This window comes from Falco peregrinus, chromosome 3 (assembly GCF_023634155.1).
Source record: "Falco peregrinus isolate bFalPer1 chromosome 3, bFalPer1.pri, whole genome shotgun sequence".
In the NCBI taxonomy this organism is placed as follows: Eukaryota; Metazoa; Chordata; class Aves; order Falconiformes; family Falconidae; genus Falco; species Falco peregrinus.
Genome location: NC_073723.1, coordinates 82,972,256 through 82,992,892, shown reverse-complemented (window position 1 = coordinate 82,992,892; position 20,637 = coordinate 82,972,256). Strand labels below are relative to the sequence as shown.

Here is a 20,637-nt window from a genome sequence, read left to right as displayed (position 1 = left end):
AATTACTTAATTTCTAAAACTGCTAAATACCCCCCATTTTTCCAGCCATTACAGATGTTACTCACACTTTAAAAATGGAGTTTTATTTACTGGCAACTGAGATTGAAAAGTCATACTGTGTTCAGACAAGACTCATATCTATGAGGTGCTGAGTGTTCAGGTTCACCTGATTTCAAAGAGTTCAGAATGCTTAGTCAAATTCACATGTAATTATTGCACCTTGAAGAAACAAAATCCAAATTCATGCAGCTCTTACCCTACGCAATCATCTGCTAATCCTGTGTCATAGAAGTGCTGAGCACCAAGTTCCTGAAGTCGTCGATCTACTGTCTTTCCACCATTACAAAAGAACATGTACTCTGAATCTCCCAGACCTAGTAAATTAAAGAAAAGGGGAACTATGTCATTCAGCCAGCCACCCAGGCTACACAGACCAAGATCTGCAAAGACAACACAGGATTTTCTTGCAGGCAAACAGAAGAATCTGACCTTCAAAAACACCCTGTGTTTGTCCCAAAGCAGAGCTGAAAAAGTGGTTCCTTCTTCACAAATGTAAGACACAGAATTTCTTTAAAAACACTTGGCTTTCAATATTTCATATTTCAGAAGAATGTTGCTTTGGTTTGAGGCTTTTAAAAAATACAAAATTGCTCCTACAGGAAAAATGTAAGTAACCAAAATAATTAATAAGAGTGAAACTGATAAACTGTATGTGAATTACTGAAAGAAATGATCTCACCTTCAGGTTAAAATTGTTAATATATCTTAACAATGTAATGGAAAGAGTATTAAAAGTAATTTAAGAATATTGGAGCCTTGAGAAAAAATAATCAAAAAAGGAGTGACTTTAAAGAGCATGAAGAAGAAATGTAGGAAAATGTGCATAAGAGAATCTGGTCCAACATCCTCCTCCCCAAGAATCATTGATTTCTTTGTAGACCTCATTTTCATTGCACTGGGTTTTCTGCACTTTAACAGTTGTGAAGATGTTCTGTTAGAAGATGATGCTCTTTGATATCAGTCAAACAGTCAGTGGACTCAGGAGGTACATTCATGGAGGATTTGAGACATTAAGAGATCGACTAAACCACTGGTCCACTCGAAAAACGATCAACCACACACACCTCATCCTTAACAGATGATTATCTACCAATCCCAAAGACCACTGGTAGGTAGTCTTCACAAATTCCATATGTAATCCTCAGCACTGTTTCAGTATCCTAACTATCATGATTTTTCACAGCCTGACCCTTTCTTGTGTGCAACTCAAACTGCTAGATCCTTATTAATCCCCTGCCCCACCCCAACAATGGACTATTGCTTTCTCCTTTATAACAGCCCTTTTGTTCCTTTTCTTTTTCTTTTTTCTTTAATGACTTCTGCTCCCTGTCAAGAACAGTACTTAAAATGAACACTTCATTGGACAAGTTGAAAGGGATACCATGAATGTATTTTAAGACTGATAACATTTTAAACCAGAATCACAAAACACTAACTTAGATAATATATCTGTATTGATGAGTATTAATGCAATGCTTATCTTCATATATGCACATAAGCATTGAGTCAGCTATGAAAACCTAACTGTTTCACAAACTGTAATGTATAACTAGGCAACAGCATAACACCTTCTCAAAATGTTACATGATTAGGATGCATATATTTCAGACTTCCACATCACACCTCCACTAGATATTTCCTACTAGTGGGTACTTTCCTCATGAGAAACCTAGGAGCATCATCACTCCTCACATCTTTGAAGTTAAAACCTAGATTCAAATAGAAGTTTCTGGAGTTTGTTTAAACACAACCGGAAAACTCAACAAGCTGATCTTACCATCAGGTCACAATATATCAGATGCATTTTGACAAATCTGAATTTGCATATCAACCTTTAACCTGAAGTTACCTTCCTTCTATTGAGGAGCACGACATTCAAAATCTTAAAAAGTATTGCGAATTTAAAGGGATGGGATGATCTTAATACCTTATCTTTTAAGGACATTTTATACTGCCTTTCCCTCTGTATAGAAAAGTGCCCAGTTACCCACAAAGTCAAATAAGCTCATCTAGTCCACAGAGACTTGACACAAATTAAAACTTCAGCAATTATAGATAGCTTATATCATATGTTGTTTAAGCAAAGAAAATTAAACTATAAAAAAATTGGGTTGGTTGCTTACATTCAGATCATTTCTGTGACAATTTTCCTTTATTGCTCATAAAGGACATTATATTAAAAAGCTGTTCATACTATAAATAAAGTGTTTTACAGGCACTTAAAAAAGCCCAAACAACCTATTCACAAGTGAAAAAATTACGTATTATTCACTGACAGACAAGCACTATAATTACATAGAAAATACTACATCACCTAGCAATCCATACTGGAGATGTGCAAAATAATCAGGTGGCAAGGTCGTGTCTTGAATTCTCTTTACAAACTTGCGGGCGGTGTCTGGTGGATCTCCAGTACCAGTGGTGGAAATAACAATAACTACAGGATCCTTTTCTGTTTCCAGGTTATACTGCAAGTAATAGAACAAGTAAGTTTCAAGGTACCATTTGATATCTATTTGTGGCCTTAGATACTATCTTCCACTCTTTCTTTTCCCAAAGGTACACAGAAAAATGTTTAATTTCATCTTACCTGTATTATACCAGAGAAAGTCTTTCAAGTAATTACAAGTCAGTTTGGGGATGCAAGTTATAATCGTGTTTGGAGTTTTCAAACCCAGATTGGGTAAAGCCCTGAGGAACCTGCTTTGACCTCCACTGAGTTCCCCTCACAAAGTCCCTTTCAACTTGAATTATCCCCTGATCCCATACACAAACACTGAAGGGTAGCATTTTGGGCAGGTTAGTATACACATGAAGAACACTTCACAACTGCACTCGTAGAGCTTAAATACACAACTCATACAGTATTTGCTTTGTCAAGTAGAAAAAGTATTTTTATATATATGATCACAATCACACTGTTAGCCATAATCCTGACCATTTCACACAGATACCTGGGGTGTGGCTATACAAACTGTAGGGATCTTTTCTAAGTTCTATTAGGGATCATTTGGTTCTGTTGGATAACTTCCATGTTGCATCTGACTTTGTCACAAAAAAACCCCACTGTACTTTGCAGGAACTAAGGTAGCCTTGAACAAAGTCTCACAGTGCTCTACAGTTTCATTTATTTTGGCTCCTGTTCCCAGTTCATTTCTCTCCCCTTTGCAAATACCAATCTTCTATATTTCCCATGATTTTATGGGGGCTACTCCATTACACCAGGTTGATGAGAACTGGCTATATTTGGGACTATGCACCAGTTCCGTAAATTCAGGTCTCATGCAAACATTTATTACTTCTGAGGTAAAAAGCATTCTGTTTCTTTGATTATTCCAGCTTTCCACTGGTAGCGGGCTGCAGCACTGTGCTAGCATGCAGCCAGTCAGGTCACTGGCACAAAACGCTCTTTCACAGCACCCCTACAGGCTACAGGTTTTGAATCACATGGACAGATAGTGACTTATGTGAAACACAGCTCCACAGAATCACTGACACCTTGTTTGGGAGCGATCTCTGGAGGTCACCTAGTATCACCCCATGCTCCAAGTGGGACTAACTGCCAACACTGCATAGGTCAACTACTACTCCGGCTGAATTTTGAAAACTTTTAAGGGTAGAGATTCCACCTTTCTGGGCAGCCTCTTCCACCCAGAAGAGCTTCTCCACTAGCGTCCAATCTGAGTTTAATCAGGCTACACTCAGTGGATTTTGCCTCCCATTGTACAGTTTTCTGCTGCCAAGAAGAGTTTGGCTCAAGTAGGCTGCTATTAGGTCACTCCTTAACTTCCTTTTTGCCATAATAAGAAACCCAAGCTCCTTTTACTGCTCCCTGTAGGTTTCAGTTTAAACTCTCGCAGCATTCCAGGTTTAATAAAATAGTAGGATTATGAGAAAATATAAAGCTTGCAAGAGATACTATGTTGCATTTCAAGCAGTTTCAGGGCTGCAATTCAAAACTTCAGAGTGAGGAGTTATGTTCTAAACACTTCACCCAATAAATGACTCAAACCTTAGCACTCCTCAAGCCATGTAAAAAGTTACCCCTTATACCTACAATCCACAAAGGTTAGGAATACAAAGAAACAGAGTATCAAGGGGTTTTGCTGTTGTCATGTTTTCTAAAACTTTCCTGAGGAATCTAAAAGCAGTTGCATGGAGCAACTTAAATTCCCATCTAGACAGTGTCCTGAACAGTGGCCAATAGCAGGTGCCTGGAGAAGTACAAGAGAGTAAGCTTGCAAGTTGTTTCCCCAGTACTTGGCCAGACTTCAGTGAGTTGTGGACTAGGAACATACCAAACAGAGGTTTTGTCTTTTACAACTTCAGGCAAAACCCCAAGTACCCACAAATTCTTGAGACTTCCAAAACTGAACTGTAAGCTGTGCAAAAAAAGGCCTTAAGGGTCCTGTTGCAGTAATTCATATTTTCAGAACTTCCGCAGCTGATCTGGCAAGTCCAAATACAACAGCTTCTGCAGTGCATTACCACAGGTGACTACTACATTTACAAACAAAAGCAAATTCAAGTAAAAAAAGCAACAGTCTACCAATATCAAATAAAAGTTTACAGTGACTTGTGTTCCATTAAAAAGAAAAAGAGAAAAAAAAAAGACACAAGCTCAGAAAGTAAAAAGTGGTGTATTAGAACAGAAGTATGATTAGTTCACTAAATTCTTGCTTGTTCTTCTGCACATTCTCCTCTGCAAACTTAAAGACCTTTTGGAAGTCAACGTTTGGTGACAGAAGTCCTGCACTAATTTTTGTCGATAACTGGGAGGTCTGATATATCACTAGACCAACAAGAACCTTACACAATTACAGTTTTTTACTCTACCTTCCACTTCTTCCTATATCCTTAGTGTTAAACCTTTGTCCCATTCTTTCTCTTTCTTTCAAAAGTACTCCTCAGCCAAGGACAGCAGTGCCATACAACAGCAGTGAGCAACCTGCTCAAGCTGTGAACAATTGCTGAAGGAAGAGGATGGGATCAGACAGCCTGATAGGCTGTTTTCAGAATAATACATATCACGGTGAATGTGCTTATTCAGGTAACTCATCCAAGGCTGACTACCTGCACTGTGATGCAAGATGATCTCCATTTAGCCTCCTATTTCACTGCTCCTACTTCACTTCCACTTCATTTCAGTCTTCCATCAAGCATAAAAAGCAATCACAGTAGCCAACCAAAGATTTATGACCTTTTCTCACCTATGAGAGTGTAGGTGAGAGTCATGACCTGGAAACAGCCAGCGTTTCTGAGATTTGAGCAGCATTTGACCGTTCATTTTTGTATGGCAACAGGATCACATTATGACTATTGACTCTGATGCCACCGATTCCACCCATAGGCCTTCACAGCAATTCCTTTAAGTGATGACAAGGTCTGAAAAATACCGAACTGCTGCATAAAGACGGGCCTTCAGACAAATACAAACAAAATGGAAACCTCCTACACCTTCACCTAAAGCATACACATCCCTCTCTCTGAACTGTGCATGTTGTGGAATAAACTCTCAGGTCTAAAATGCCCAAAGGAGTTCAGAAGAGGCCCTGCCAAATTCAAGCAAGCTCTTGCTCCATCACATTATGCCATCCTGCCTTCCCCTCCCCAACTACACTTAAGCTTCTAGAAGTTACAGCAAAGAGTAAGGAAAAGCTTAAGTGATGAAATCTACAAAGCTGCAGAAACTACTTTATTCCTCAGTGCCGAATTCTCAGATTCTCAATCCAGTACATCTTTCTAACCTCATCAATAACTCTCAGCTTTGAGTTGCCTTGCCAAATTTGACAAAACAGATTTATTGAAGTGGCAGGCCAATAACAGGGCTAGAAATACCATGCCTACTGCTTTCCTGAAACTAATCTCCAAACCTGTCAAATGCAGAAGGAATTAAATGGAAGAATATAAAGAGAATCTTCAAATTCCTTGCTGGCTGTATAAAAGTCTCTTTGTTAACATTTTCCTACATACCCAGTGAACATTCATTTAAAAGCAGATGTCCAGCTACTCAACATGTAGTATCAACAAAGGAACTTGCTAAAAGAAAACTAAATTATTTTTATAAACTTCTTACATCTTCAAGTACATGAAAAACACTCTTTTGGTTATTTTCTGCTCATCTCATATGAAATACCAGGCTATCAAGTTTTGTTTGGTTGGGTTTTTTAATTATTTTATTTTTGAGGACATACAGTTGAAAGTACTTTGTGAAGGAAATTACAGTCCATATTGCTTTTAGTTACAGACACTAACAGTTTTCAGACCCTTAACCCTGGATAGTAGCAAATAATAAACCCCCACTTCCTTACTTCCTTGCCAAGCTTTTTATTTCTTTCTAGAACAGAACTTCAGTGTATCCCCTGTGAACTGGAGTGCATATGCTAAGTAACTCGAGAAGACCCCACAAAAGCTCAGGGTCATGCTGGAGCCCATAGTTAACAGAACACAGGACCTCAACACAACAGAAAAAAAACCCAGCAGACGGGGGCGGGGGGTGGGGGGGGAAGTGTTATTTCTAACAACAGGAAACAGGAGAGCTGACCAGCAAATATAGAATTCATTCAAAATTCATCAAAAGCATGACCAGGAGGTCAAGGGAGGTGATTCTCCCCCTCCACTCTCGTGGAGTACTGTACCTGGAGTACTGCATTCGGTTCTGGGGCCCCCAACATAAGGACACGGACCTGTTGGAGCGAGTCCAGAGGAGGACTGCAAAGATGATCAGAGGGCTGGAGCACATCCCTTACGGAGACAGGTTGAATGGCTTGGGGTTGTTCAGCATGGAGAAGAAAAAGCTCCAGGAAGACCTTATTGCAGCCTTCCAATACCTAAAGGGGGCCTACAGGAAAGCTAGAGAGGAACTTTTTACAAGGGCATGTAGTGATAGGACAATGGAGAATGGCTTTTAAACTCAAAGAGGGTAGATTTAGATTGGATACAAGGAAGGAATTCTTTATTGTGAGGGTGATGAGGCACTGGAACAGGTTGGCCAGAGAAACTGTGGATGCCCCATCCCTGGAAGTGTTCAGGCCAGGCTAGATGGGGCTTTGAGCAACCTGGTCTAGTGGGAGGTGTCCCTGCCCATGGCAGGGGGCTTGGAACTAGATGATCTTTAAGGTCTCTTTCACCCCAAACCACTCTATGATTCTATGTTTCACTACTACATACATAAAGAGATTTCAAGAAATCACTGCACTGTTGTTAGAAGAAAGATCAAAGATATATTCATTTAATGTTCTAGTAAGAAAAATCACAAGAAAGATGTACCTTTGGCAAAAGGCTATTAAGCATCTGTGAGTGTTGGTCCAAATTACTTATTCATAACAAACAAAAATTTAAAACTAGATGGTATATTTTAGGTGGGTGCATGTGCTCAGCCTTCACAATTATTAACAGCCACCCATCAAACACATGAAGAAAAATTCAGCTCTTAAATACCTATTTTTTGAAACAACATGGAGTATCTCACCTTGTCCATTTCACTTATACAGTGTATATCAGCTTCAAGTCCATGGGCACCTGCTTGCTGCCATATTTCCTCAGCTATGGCTTTTGCCTGCCCCTTTTGTGTTGCATAGAGGAGTAAAAACCTCCTTTTTAAATCACAGCACATTTCCCAAAACAGAATACTTTTTTTTTTTTTTTTTTTAAAGACACTGCAGGGGAAAAGAGAAGAAATAAAAGCAAATTTATTGCATGCAGAACAGCAAGATTTTGCTTTGCTTATTAGATTAAAAAGAGATACTTTAAAGGAGAGCAGTACTGGCACTTAACTTGGAAATCAGGCATCTATTCTAAAGAGAAGTCATTTCTCACAACCAGGCTTTGTAGGCCACATGGCAAAGGACATGTGGTATTGGTCATATGGGCTGTACTGACTTTATGGTGCAGTAATATCACAGCATCTTCACTATCAAGAATGTATTAGTAAACAATACAATAGAGTAACTAGTTTCACGAAAATATATACTATTTTTACTACTTAATAATATTTTTCACTGTAAGTCTGTGACTGCTTTGGTTACTTTTCTGACATGTATTTGAAAACAGAACAAAACACAGAGCTGGTGAAGTCAAACTACAATGCTTGAGAAAAAAAATAAAAAAGAAAAAATTAAAATTCTCAGTTTCTTCTTTTCTGATATCAGTATTTTTTGCCTGAATGCCTTTACACTTTATTGCCCACTATGTCTATATTTTAGAACACACACATAGTTTTACATTTTGTATTTCAAAAATGAGCTTCTTACACAAGTGCAACTACAGAATTGACTGGTTGGGAGGTTTCTCCTAAAAATAGGAAGCCATCTTCAAGAAATCTGCTGTAGTATAAAATGCCATTCCCTCACAAAGTCTTGTAAGCAATTGGTTGAATGAGATGCATATCCTTATCCATTCCCAAGAAAGTTTGAATGCGAGTTTTCTTTCATGATTTTGACACTGAACACAACATATGTAAGGACAGCTTCAAGAAGCTGTGAGAGAGATAAGCAGAGCACCTCTCGTGCATATTTAGCACCTCTCGTGCATATTTTACAAATTAATCTTCCATCAATATTTTGTCGCTGCTACGGAACTGCAGTAGAACTCAAATGCCTAGAATTACAACTGACTAATTATCACTTCCAAACTTCAAATCTTTTTCTCATGCCTGGGCCCAGTTTGCTGTACTTCATCTATTACTCCCACACGGATTCAACTACAGAAATCATTCAGTGTCCTAGCCACATGCAATGATTTATGAAAACCTGTGGCTAAGTAATCTCAGGCATATCTTCTTCCTGTTTCTCTCAAGGGAAAAAAACACAGCTCAACTGTGTAAGAAGAATACTGCGCTATATTAGTATGGCACTATATCTCTCCCCACAGTATTGTGAAAGGTTTCCTCTATTAGATTTATTTTTTTTTTAAGCATAGTTGTAAATCAAAACTGGTAAAATTAAGTGGCAACTTAAGAGTACAGTGCTTGTACTACACATGAATTCCATGAAAAGTGTAATTACTAGAAAATGTTAAGGCTTCCATTCATTGCATTTTGTTCTACGACATTTTCCATTATAGTTTTCACTTTAAATGTATTACATTATATTACCTAAAAATATTAATATAGCTTAACAGTCACTTTATTTAAAGTCATTTAAATAACTGGCTTCATGTGCATGTGCACAGGAAATAAGTATGCCAAAACAATTCACAAAGTGATTTTTCACCCTCCTTCTCCAAAAGAAACATGAAGAAATTTGATACCATACAAATTATGATGATTCATGTGAAATAGTTTGAATAGTTTGAATACCCCCAGATCCCTGTAGTAATACATATTGATCCTAGTCACATGTCATGTAATTTTCCCCTTGACAGCAGGTGGCAATGCCCAACTATAAATGGAGAAAATAAAGACGAAGCAGCATTTCATTACTACATTCTTTCTCACACCTCAGAAAGGGAGAAAGATAATCAGGTTTCCACTGGGACCACACCATAAGACAGCAGCCTTCTATACAGAAAAAGCTGAGGGGTAAACTGCCAACATAATAGCCAGGGGATTACCAATAGACTTCAAACAGGAGTCATCTTGGGAGGATGTATAAGAAAGCATTAAAATTTGCAGAAGTAGTGGGAGAGGAGAGGAAACAGAAAGAAAAGTAGTCACAGTGTGGTTTGACATGGACAGGTGTTGCCCTAGCAACATAATGACCTTTGCCCAAGCCAGGGAGAGCAGCCTCCCCATAAGACAGTGAGCTGCTTCTACTCCAGCTAGTGCAGTAACAGTAAAGGGTGGAAAAAGTAGCTACCCATATTGTGGGTATACATATGACCTTGCCAGGGGGCTTTCTTACTGGTGTGTGGACTAGTAGACTGCATAAAGACACAAAAGTCAGAGCAACCGCATCTCCCACAGCAGGCATGTGTAAACAAGAGAATTCACGTGGCTAGAAGAGAGGATTAGTGCTTGAGATCCTCTCCTGAGGGAAAGGACTATGTGTGTATGTAACAGTGCAAATGTGTGCTTGTGGAATGGGCAGAGGACACAATTAGATAAATCCTTGCAATTTGATCTAAGAGGCTGTTTAAATATCTGTAGACATTTAGTAACAATTTGTAAGTGCCTAGTATTGTATCTGTTGCATTGATGTTGATCTTGAAAATATAGTTCAATTAACTGATTAATCTGCAGTTAAATTACCTGCCTGACAGTTAATTACCTGCCTGACAGTTAATTTTCTCATTAATAGATCAATAAAATTTTTTGATCCTTATTCATTCCAAACTACGCAAGTTGAGGAGTTTCTCCCTGTGAGAGAATCTTCTCTTTGTCATCAACCGGAAGAGTTTCACACAGAAACTGATCAAGAAAGGAAAAGTACTCATGCCTACCTGCAGGTGAATGTAATCATAAAGCAGGAACGCACTTGCATTCAGATGAACATACTGCTGCTCACGCTGCTCTTGCTTTCCTGCACTATACACTCTTCACAAACTATATGCCACTTCCACATATGTGATGAGAGTTCAGCTGGAATAAAGAGTGGAAAAAATGATAATTATTGACTATCGAGCTTTCTAGAGATCTACATTTAATATATTACCACACCAGCAGCATTTAACACGTTGATGTGTTGGTAATCACATGTCAAAAAACAAAACAATGTTTAAGCTGCGAAAACAGTCCAGGATTTGCTGGCTCAAACCAGAGCTTAACATGAAACTACGGATGAAATTCCAAATTATAGCTCATCTGCTCCAGTACTTGGAAGTCAGAAAACTAACGGTCTGCAAAAGAACAACATGGAGTCCATCAGCTCCATAAGTGAACACACTGTAGGAGGAAACAAGCCACCTGTGAATGTTCCCTGAGCCAGCCGTGCTGGCCCCAGCAATGACACAGCCGTACTGTAAGGCCAAGCTACGTACCTCGTGTGCCTGGTCCACCACAAATGTCAAACTGCGTGGCCACGGACAGGATAAAAACGCAAGAAACTTCCACAGCAGCTTTGCACACTTCAGCGTGGCTCTAAACCAGGCGGCAAGACCCTGCTGTCACAGCCACGAAGGCATTCCCATGGCCATTTTTGTTAACAGTGAGCGACTTACTGAGAATCGCTTTCACTCTATGATCAAAACAAACACAAAACCCACAAGAACTTCAATGAAACCTGCTTGTAAAACCCTCCACGGCCCAGGGCTGAACCTCCGTCCAGAAAAATTTGTTTGGACCAACCTGCACGGCGCTGGGAAGGGAGGGAGCTGTCCCCGAGGGGGACGGCGACTTTAGGGAGCTGCAGGCAGGCCGCCAGCAGAGGCCCGAACGCCGCTGCAGCAGCAGGAGCCCCCCGAGAGCCGGCGCCGCCGGGCCGGCCCCCTCGCCTCCCGCCCGGCCCCCGGCTACCCCTCAGAGCGCCCGCCCGCCGCCGGCCCGCGGGGACGCGGTCACTTGCGCTGAAGGACGCGCTTCAGAGCCATACGTACGCAGGCGCCAATCTGACTCCCGAGGCAAAGCGCCGGCGGCACCCTGCGCTCCGCAACGGCCCGCGCAGCGCCGCGCCGCGCCGGTCCGGGGCGGCAGCGAGGAGGCGGCCGGGGCGGGCCGGGCCGGGCGGGGTGAGGCGAGCCGGGTCCCGCAGGGGCAGGCGGTGGGGCGCCCCGAGGCTGCCGCCGGGAGAGCGACGGAAGCTCCCGGCAGCCTCCGCGCTGCCCGTCATGGCGGCGGAGGTGAGGCCGCCCGCGCTCCCGCGGCTCGACCCCCGCCACCGCCCGGTGCCCGCAGCGGCGCAGGAAGGAGGAGGACGGAGGGGGCGCGACGGCCCGGGCCCGGCGGGCAGCAGTAGGCGCCGCGGTGGGAGGGACGCGCCTCGGCCCACGGCAGCGCTTTCGGGGCCGTGCCCGTAGGTGTGGGGCCTGTGAGGCGGAGGGGGTGCGAGAGGCCCCGCCGCAGCCGCCTGGCCCCTCAGGCTCGCCCGTCGCCCCCGGCTGCCACGCCCCAGGCTCCCCCCCACGGGGACGCGTGGCCGTGCGCCTCCTGCTAGGGAGAACGCGTGTGTGTGCGACCCCCGGCTGCGGAGGGGGCTCTGCGTTGCCTTGTGCTGGTGGTCGTGGGAGAGGGATCATCCCCGTCGTGTCCAGCCGCTGAAATGTTGCGGGGTGGTGGTGGTGTTTGCTGCTTTTTAAAGACACCGGTGCTGTTTTCCAAACAATGTATTTATATGTATTTTTCTTCTTCTAGGTATCTTTTGAGAACCCATTTGATCCAATATGGCTTTGATTAGCCGAAAGAGTTTCCAGTTTTATTCATCCAGCACACCAGCAAGCAGGTCCATTTTGATAACCCTAAGCAAAAGGTTGAGCTTTATCAGTGGGCAGCGAAAGCCCCAGAGCTGTAGCTCTGTAGCCATGAGGACACTGTGTTTCAAAGACAAATCTCAGTATATGCTTTGTAGAAAAAATCACGTACAACTGTGGCTACAGTCTCTCAATGAAACTGTGTGTCTTTGTGGGGACACTGGGAGCTGTACTAAATCTAATAATGTGTGGATGGATGAACAACTATTTTTCAAGAAGTTGAACAGCCTTTGTACATCAAAAGAGATTTTTGACTTCCTTAGCTCTCTGGAAGTCATGTCTGATACTATGGCATCAGGAGCCCTGCAGAGAATTTCTGAAGTTGAGGTGGATCACAATGGTCTGAAAAACCCTGAAGGAGTGTTAGACAACAAAGTTTTCAGGGCATTATGCTTCCAGTTTGAATTAGAATCCTCAAAACTGTCAAACACGGGGCTGCTGAATGCATTGCAAGCTTTGATAAAACTACGTATAGATCCGCAGAGTACACTGATGGCAAGGTTGCTTTCAGAGGGTGAGGAACGGCTTGGTAAAGGACAGTTGACTGTTAAAAATCTATGTGCTCTTGGAGAGAGTTTGCTGGAGTTAGAGGGCCCAAGTTGTGCGACGCTGCAACAAATCATGAACCACATCCAAGAAAAAGACATTGAGAAGTGGAGCCCTAGGGAAATTGTGATGGTTTATAAGATGCTGCAGGTGATTGTTAGGGAAGGGAAACAATACCAAGACTTGCTAAACAGACTGAACAGTGCCACTTTAACCACAGTTTCCCAGCTAAGCCCAGAGTCCACAAGCATAATACTGAATTCACTGGTCGTTCTTCATCAGACTCGGGCAGTTCCCTTAGTCACGGCACTGTGTAAACATTCGGTGAAGCATATTCCGTATTTCACAGATGATGAACTGGTAAATGTACTGGAAGCCTTCCTATACTTCGGACACGGTGAACAAATTTTCACAGAGGCACTGGAAACACATGTTCCCAAGTCCATCTTTACCTTGCATCCTCAAACAGTCAGTAAAGTCATGCAGTATTGCTGCCGAAAGATGATCCTTTCTAAGCCCATCTTTGATGCAGTCGCAGAAAGTTTCATTGCTGATGCTGACAGATTTACCACTGACCAGATTGCTGGGTACATTATACCATTTGGGACTCTTAACTATCAGCCTCCAAGTGCTTCTTCCCTGTTTAGGAAGCTTGAAACCATACTGCATACTCACCTTAATCGCTTTCAGCCTCACACCTTGGTGAACCTGCTGCACTCATGTGTCCTTATTCAGCGTTATCCAGTAAATTTTCTGCCAAAAATATTTAGTCCCTATTTTCTGCAACAGCTTCAAGGTAAGGAGCAGTGTTTCTCTTGTGATGTTCCACATTTTGTTCTGTTATGTGGCGTGTCTTTTGTCAAGTGCCCATTCCTTACCATTTTCATCTGTCACATCAACAGTGACCTGATGAAGGTGACTGGAGAATAGCGATCAGGAGGCCAAAGACTGTTGCCTAATTGTCACAGTTGCAGTTATCTTTCAGTTTAATCATTTAGAGGAGTTTGAAAATAGTCTAAATAACCTTATAAACTTTGGTCAAGGTTAGTACAAGTTCTAGAGAGAAGTGGGTTTAGAGAGGTGTAGCATTGGGATAAAAGAAATTTAAATTACAATTATTTATAAGAACATGTTACAATTATATACACAGCATCTCTAAATCTCAGGCAGTACAAAATGTGTTTTTCAAATACTGTTTTGCCTTATGATTCAATTAAGGAATCCCTTACAGGCAATGGACTAGTACTTTATTCCTTACTTTCCACTAGCCTGTGACAGGTCCGGCGGTTGGTGGGGGTAAGGTAGAACCATGTATGGCCTTGTGCTGTCCTCTTGACTTTTCTGTTGTTTCAGGATAAGGACTGTTTTGTTATATTCTTGCATCCAACTTGGTTGTATTTCTCTTTCATATTGTATTATGATCAGCTTGTGAAAGCTGAAAAGGCTAAATGGATAAAGCTAAAAAAAATAACTTGCAGTGCATAATTGTTGGCTTAATTAAAATAGAAGCAAGATCTGAACCAGTAAAACTTAACAGCATCATAAATGTGAGCAGTTAAGGATAGGCTGGTATGTTTTTTTTAATTATCTAGGTAAAATTGTAAATTGAATTCTAAGGCACACATATGTTTTAACAAAGCATGAAGACTGGCGCTTCATCGTGGCTTTTAAATTACTTCTAATCTAGAATCTGTTATGGTTATGTGATGCTTCTTTCCACTGGCATCCTGTCTGCCAACTGCACTCTTCTGGTGGAGGCTTCCTGTGCCCATCTTTGTTCCCTGCCCTGAGCTCCTTTCCCTGCTACCTCTGAGCAAGCACTACAGTCCCATCCTTGGCCTTGTACCAAAATGAGGAAAATGTAACAAAATGTAACAAAATCTACCTCATGTTTTATCCCATCTTAGGAGATCTCAGAGTCTGCTCACCCACTGCTTCTAAGACTGTCTTGTTTGCAAGGGCTGCCTCCACCTAATTGTTTTTTTAACCCAGACTAGTAAACTTTTAGAACATCCTCCATGTGATAGCCTATCCTTAGCTCTAACTATTGCATAATCCAGCATTTTATGGACACGAATGTATTATAAACAACACAGTTGTAAGCTACAGATTTTAAGTAATTCTGTATTAGCTGGTAAAGGATATCTAGCAGCATTATAGAGATATGTAAGCTATGCCAGAAAGATGAGTGACTTTCTCAAGATCTCAGCTAAGATTGCTCTGTTAATAAAACTGTATATAAGATCAAATTTTCAAAGTGATTAGAAACTTAGGTCATTCAATTTTTAGCTGTTCAGCATGAAATACCTTAAGGGCTTGATTTTTAGGAAGCAGACATCACTCATGTCCTAAAAACCAGAATGTCTTTTAAAGTTCTCACAGCACCCGGTTACTGTGGATACGTTCTTTTAAATCAATAAAGGCATTCCACTAGAGTGGTCAAATTTCAGAACAGGAACTTGAAAAGATGGACCTGCACGATCAGCACTTTACACTACATTCTATAATAATACTTTGCGTATAACATGAAAGATACTTCAAGTGTACACTTGTAGACAAATCTCCAGAAATTAGTCCGTTTTAATCCACTACTTTTCAGGTTAAAAACCCCCCAAAACCAACACCCCAAACCTGAGCAAAACAATGAGATCCTGGGATTATAACTTGGGGAGAAGGGGTTGTGGGAATAAGGGTATGGGATGTTTTTCCAAGACCTCAACTCAAACATATTCCTTCCTGTAGAACGTCCTGCATCTCTCAGAACTCTTTTTTTTTTTTTTTTTTGGGTGCGTTTGTGTGTGAAAGAATATGACAGTCTTAACTAAGATCTTGCTACTTGTATGGAGTTTTTTGTTGCTATTTCTATAAATCATTTCCTCATTTTAATAACTATGTTATTTCACAACTGATTTTTCTGTTAATTCAACGATGATCAAAAATGATAATGATCAAATTGCTTCCCTGTGTGTTAAACTGAACAGCTTTTCCTAACATCTGCATGATGGTTTGTGTAAAGATACTTTGTTGAAGGTGCACCTGAAAACCTGAATATTGTTGTTTCAGCTCAGCCACCTGGTTTGGACAGAATTGTTATGTCCCAGCTAACCCAGCTTTTTCTGACTGTTACCCTGGAGTGCCCATTTTATGAGGTATGGTACATATGAAAATAGAACTAATGTTAACAAGAGGTGATAAGGTCATTAGGGCAGTGCAGATAATTAGTTCAGGACAGTCTTCCCCATAAAAACATTGGAATTGGATGGAACAGCTTCCCGCCCCTCCCCCCCCAATAAAAACATGAAGCATTGCTACTTGTTTGCTTGACTTGATATATTTGTATGTTTGATGGAACTGAATAGCTCCAAGATCAAGTGCTTTTTGTGTATTTCCAAGTACTTTTCCAGCAGCTGTTCTGGTTTTTATGTTTCATTTGTGGAGTCTTGGAGCACAAAAGAGATCAGGCGCTTTGATGTTGGCCCCTGAATGTAGAGGAATGGGAGCAGTTGTGCATTTCTCATGAACGTTATGTTCAAGGCGATAGCATGGAAGCTTGCTGATGTTGTTCTGGTGGTTGTTTTGGGTTTGGTTTGGTTTGGTTTTGTAAGTTTCCAGCAGATCAGACCTCAGACTGTAAGTTTCTCAATAAACATGGCTTTGAAATGCACAGAATACATTTTGCTACATTAATGTGAGGTAATTACGAACATGTTATCTCCCTTTTTTCTTTTGTTTGATTTCTGTCATTACGTAGGGTCCCAAACTCCTTCCAAAGTATCAAGTAAAGGCCTTTCCCGTGCCTCACAGTTCTCTGGATGTTCACCTTCTGAGAAGGGTGAAGACTGGATTACTTTATTTGCTGAAAAAAAGAATATATTTTGCATCAGAGGTATCAACATCATATTTCTATACAGTTGGTAAGTAACATTTCTTTAGATTAATAATGAAAAATGTGCTTATGCTGTCAGAACTTTAGGCTCTGTTGTGTTCCAGAAATAAAAAAGTGGTTGATTTTATTCCCTTTGTGGGCCTTCTACATTGTGCAAATAGAGAAAAAGTAAACTGGAATACAAAACTCTGTAGGTCTGCAATGAGGAGATGTCATAGGAACTTTTAAGTAAATGCATTTTGAAAATCAGGAAGAACAGGGAGGGAAAAGAACTGCAGTATTACTTGGAATTTACACAGCCAGTTTGCACTGAAAATAGCTACTAACTTTTATGTTCTGTATTTTTACTATCAGCTCCTCTTTTACTTATCCTACCAACAATTTGTATAATGTAAATCAAAATGAGGCAATACCACTTGCCTGATCTCTGCTTTGGTGGTGAGTAGAGAAAGGGAGAGCTGGAAGGTTGTCAGCCCTCTCTCTGCCCTGCTCAGCTGGCCTCTCTCCCCTTAGCAAGAACTACTGATTATATGTGGTCACTGGGGGTTTGTGGACTGAAAGAGTGAGTAAAACAGTGTTTCTTGTGCCAGCAAAGGAAACAGGGAAGGTAATGATGGAGAAAGATGTGTGTCCAGTAGGAGTGCATGATCAACAAGGTGTTGAGGGAAGGGTCTCTTGGACTCCATGGACATTGGAGAGATTTAAAAAAAAATAGGAAATGAGAGTGATGATTCCAGAATTATTCTGCATTTTAGCTTACACATGGGGTTGAAGTTGGCAGGGTTTAGGTCCAAATCTCTACATGAAAATCGGCATAATCTATAAAATTAGGGAGTTAGTGAGAAAAAATAAGGGTGTAGCAGGGGTGGCATTGAGAGAGATAGATATTCCCTCCTTAAACCCTCAAAGTTCAGAGGTCTTGCCAGCCCAGCAAAGTGCCATTTAACTATGTTATGGGTTTTAGTGGACTTGGAATACTGTTTTGCTGTTAGCATTATGAAAGGCTGAAGTGTTATTTATCATCACTCATTTATTAAATAGCCTATACACATGTTTACAAGCATCTGTGATTCAGAAAAAAGTATTGTGATAGTATTTTACTTATTTTGTAAAACAATGAACTGTAAGAGGATGAGAATTACAGTAAACTTTTTAATATGAATTGAGTTTTAATGTCAGTTCTCTTTTCATTTATATTAGATATTGAGATTAAATTAGATGAAGAAGGTTTTGTATTGCCTGCTGCCCAATGTGAAGAGGTACACAGACGGTAAGTGATGAAAAGAAACCGCTGGTAAAATGTTGGTTAGCATTGATAAAGAACATCCAGGGTGAAACTGATGACACTTAAGCTAATTGGCATTTTGCCATTGACCTCAAAAAAGTTCAGGTTTCACATTGAAACCACTGGCAAAAGGAAAAAGTTGGCAAAATTTGATATCTCTACTTTTTCATCGTTGTTTTGCCCCCTGACTATGCAGTGTCAGACAATTAGTCTCTCTATCCAGTGACAGTCAGGATCAAAGTGATCCTGATTTGGCTTATAGTAATGTATTTTGATCTTCTGTAATTCATTTTCAAACTAAAACCAAATTAATTCTAATTGAGCATGTCTGCATAGATTTAAGACAGTTTAAGCTGGTTTGAGTTCACAGATTTACTTCTGTAAGGAATCCTGTGTAATGAGGATATTTGCTACAGATGCTGGTTTTTATTGAAAAAGGCATAGGTGTTTAAAGAATGTGTTAACAATTACTTCGAGAAACCTTGGATACAAAGTTAAGCAACCTGCCTGCACAGTATTTGCAATGGCCCTTCTGTGGATAAAGCAAAAGTCTTTGAAAAGGTTACATTTTCTCCAGTTTAACCTTCACAAGACTAATACAGGTTCTTTAAAAAATCCCTTGCTTAAATGTTTAAGAATGGGCTTTGTTTTTTTTTAAATTGTAGCTGTTGTGTAAATAAGGTCACAATATATTTAACATACTGAAAATATAAGCAGGTTTTTTTACAGTGGATGTACAAATTTTGGTTTAAGTTGATGTGATATTTATCACCAAGGAGAAAAAAATATAGTTCTAATCCATGATGCTGCCATCCATATGTACAGGTTTAACTTAAACTTACCTTTAACTGGAACTCTGACAGGATTAACAGGTACACTAATAAGTTTAATTTAGCTGCTGAAATGTTTTCAAGCTGAGACATGTATTTGTATGTTTTTTACTAGAAGAATTCAAAATAGCTTACCAATAGTAGCATTAAAAATGTCAAGCTCTCATTAACTTGTATAGTAATTTTTGTTCAGAGCATATAAATAAGCTTTACAGATCAATTTCACTAAGCTTCAGGCTTTTCCCCTCTCACCCTTTAAACTGAGTGATTTAAATTGACCTGAACTAGGTAACTTCCATCATCTAATTCTGAGAGGTACTGGGGACTAAGATGGGAGGTATTGTCTCATGTTTCTTAAGAACTGCAGTAGCTGTGGGGGTTAAAATAACTGATATTTTTTTTTTAATATATACTACACTTGTGCTTCATTTTAGAATTGCCCTCTGTGTTGATGGTCAAAATAGATTTTGCGTTAATAGCCACAATCTGTTGGGAAAAGAAGCTATTAAACAGAGACATCTTCAGTTACTTGGTTATGAAGTTGTACAGGTAAAGTCCAAAGACAGAGGTTTGCTTTTGCTCTGGCTAACAAAACAAGTGAAAAATGAATATTTTATAATGCTTAAAACTATAGTTGCAATTACTTCCCAAGGCAGATGTACTCTTGTCCTTTCTGTGTTATGTTCTCTCTGTCTAGCTTTTGCCTTTCTGAGGGTGTTACAGAAATTCCTTTTTCTTCCTTGGATGTGTATTCTGCCTGTGTTTTCCACCAAATAGTGGCTGCTTGAAAGAGTACTTCTCTGCAGTGATTAAGGTCCAAATCTTGACTTAAAGGAAAATGTCTAAGAGTTCAGTAGAATTGGGATTTTTAATTAAATACTTTTTCAAAAAGGTCTGAATTCAAAGTTTAAAAAGAGTAGTTAAAAAACCAGAACTGCTTTATATTATAAATAACATTTTCACACCAGAGTATATCCTTTATTTTACCTGTTGAATTAATAGGGCTATTTTTATCTTTAAACATACTTTGGACCAAACCAGTTACTTTTAGATTTTTGCCATTTTCATATATAATCACTTACCACATAAGCCTAATTCCGTTATGTTTAACCTAGTTTAACCTATAATGGATATGACTCTTTGTTTTACAGTAATCTCTATTCAGATGATTTACAGATCAATTATATGCTTAGAATTAAATGTTTAATTTCAAAATGGACAAATCTTTGATGTGTAGTTTTACTTCTGCTTAATGAACATCAACCTTACCCAGTTGTTTATTAACATATAAGTTCAGCAATCTTTGTTTTGTTTCCAGATTCCATTTTTTGAGATAGAGAGTCTACAGAATTCCAAGAAAATGGCAGAATACCTACACAAAAAAATCTTTCCTCATAACACGGACTCAGCTGCTGACACTGAAGAATAATATTAAATGACAGGTTGGCCTCCTGTACTATAAAATGTGAATACTGTGCTTGGAAAAACAATTCAGTTCTGTTTTCTAAATAACACCACCTAAGACCATTTGACCTTCCGAATGTGAGACCTTCCAATATTTGGAACAATTGACATGTAAAGAGTAATAAAGAGCAACATATTTTCTTAAGTTTTGTGTTGGTATTTACTATAAGTTAACAGATGTAAGTGCCAGACAGTCAATGCTGCATTTCCTTTGTATTTTCACT

The 20,637-nt window shown here is 40.0% G+C and overlaps 2 protein-coding genes across 6 annotated transcripts in view; one reads left to right on the top strand and one right to left on the bottom strand.

The window, feature by feature from the left end:
• MTRR (5-methyltetrahydrofolate-homocysteine methyltransferase reductase) overlaps positions 1-11,677 on the bottom strand; it is a 32,515-nt gene extending 20,838 nt beyond the window's left edge. Inside the window, exons 1-6 of one of the 3 annotated variants that reach the window (XM_055798676.1) lie at positions 11,533-11,671; positions 10,978-11,174; positions 10,441-10,579; positions 7,532-7,718; positions 2,375-2,528; positions 257-374 (exon numbers count right to left, since the gene is read on the bottom strand). In XM_055798676.1, coding sequence (XP_055654651.1) covers positions 257-374; positions 2,375-2,528; positions 7,532-7,718; positions 10,441-10,481 — 500 coding nt within the window. In that variant the 5' untranslated portion in view covers positions 10,482-10,579; positions 10,978-11,174; positions 11,533-11,671. Of the gene's footprint in view, positions 1-256; positions 375-2,374; positions 2,529-7,531; positions 7,719-10,440; positions 10,580-10,977; positions 11,175-11,284; positions 11,470-11,532 lie in introns of those variants that run through there. The other 2 variants (XM_055798677.1, XM_055798675.1) reach the window with 2 other exon arrangements.
• On the top strand, positions 11,668-20,558 carry FASTKD3 (FAST kinase domains 3). Of its 3 annotated transcripts, none has more exons than XM_055798674.1 (7): positions 11,668-11,775; positions 12,287-13,744; positions 16,012-16,097; positions 16,700-16,862; positions 18,035-18,104; positions 19,384-19,498; positions 20,268-20,558. In XM_055798674.1, the coding sequence occupies exons 2-7, from the start codon at positions 12,316-12,318 to the stop codon at positions 20,376-20,378; spliced, it is 1,974 nt and encodes a 657-aa protein (XP_055654649.1). In that variant the 5' UTR covers positions 11,668-11,775; positions 12,287-12,315; the 3' UTR covers positions 20,379-20,558. The 3 variants fall into 3 exon arrangements, with proteins under 3 accessions (XP_055654649.1, XP_055654648.1, XP_005239792.1); XM_055798673.1 differs by having other exon boundaries at positions 11,750-11,887; XM_005239735.4 differs by lacking the exon at positions 11,668-11,775 and having other exon boundaries at positions 12,068-13,744.
• Positions 20,559-20,637: the final 79 nt, after the last annotated feature.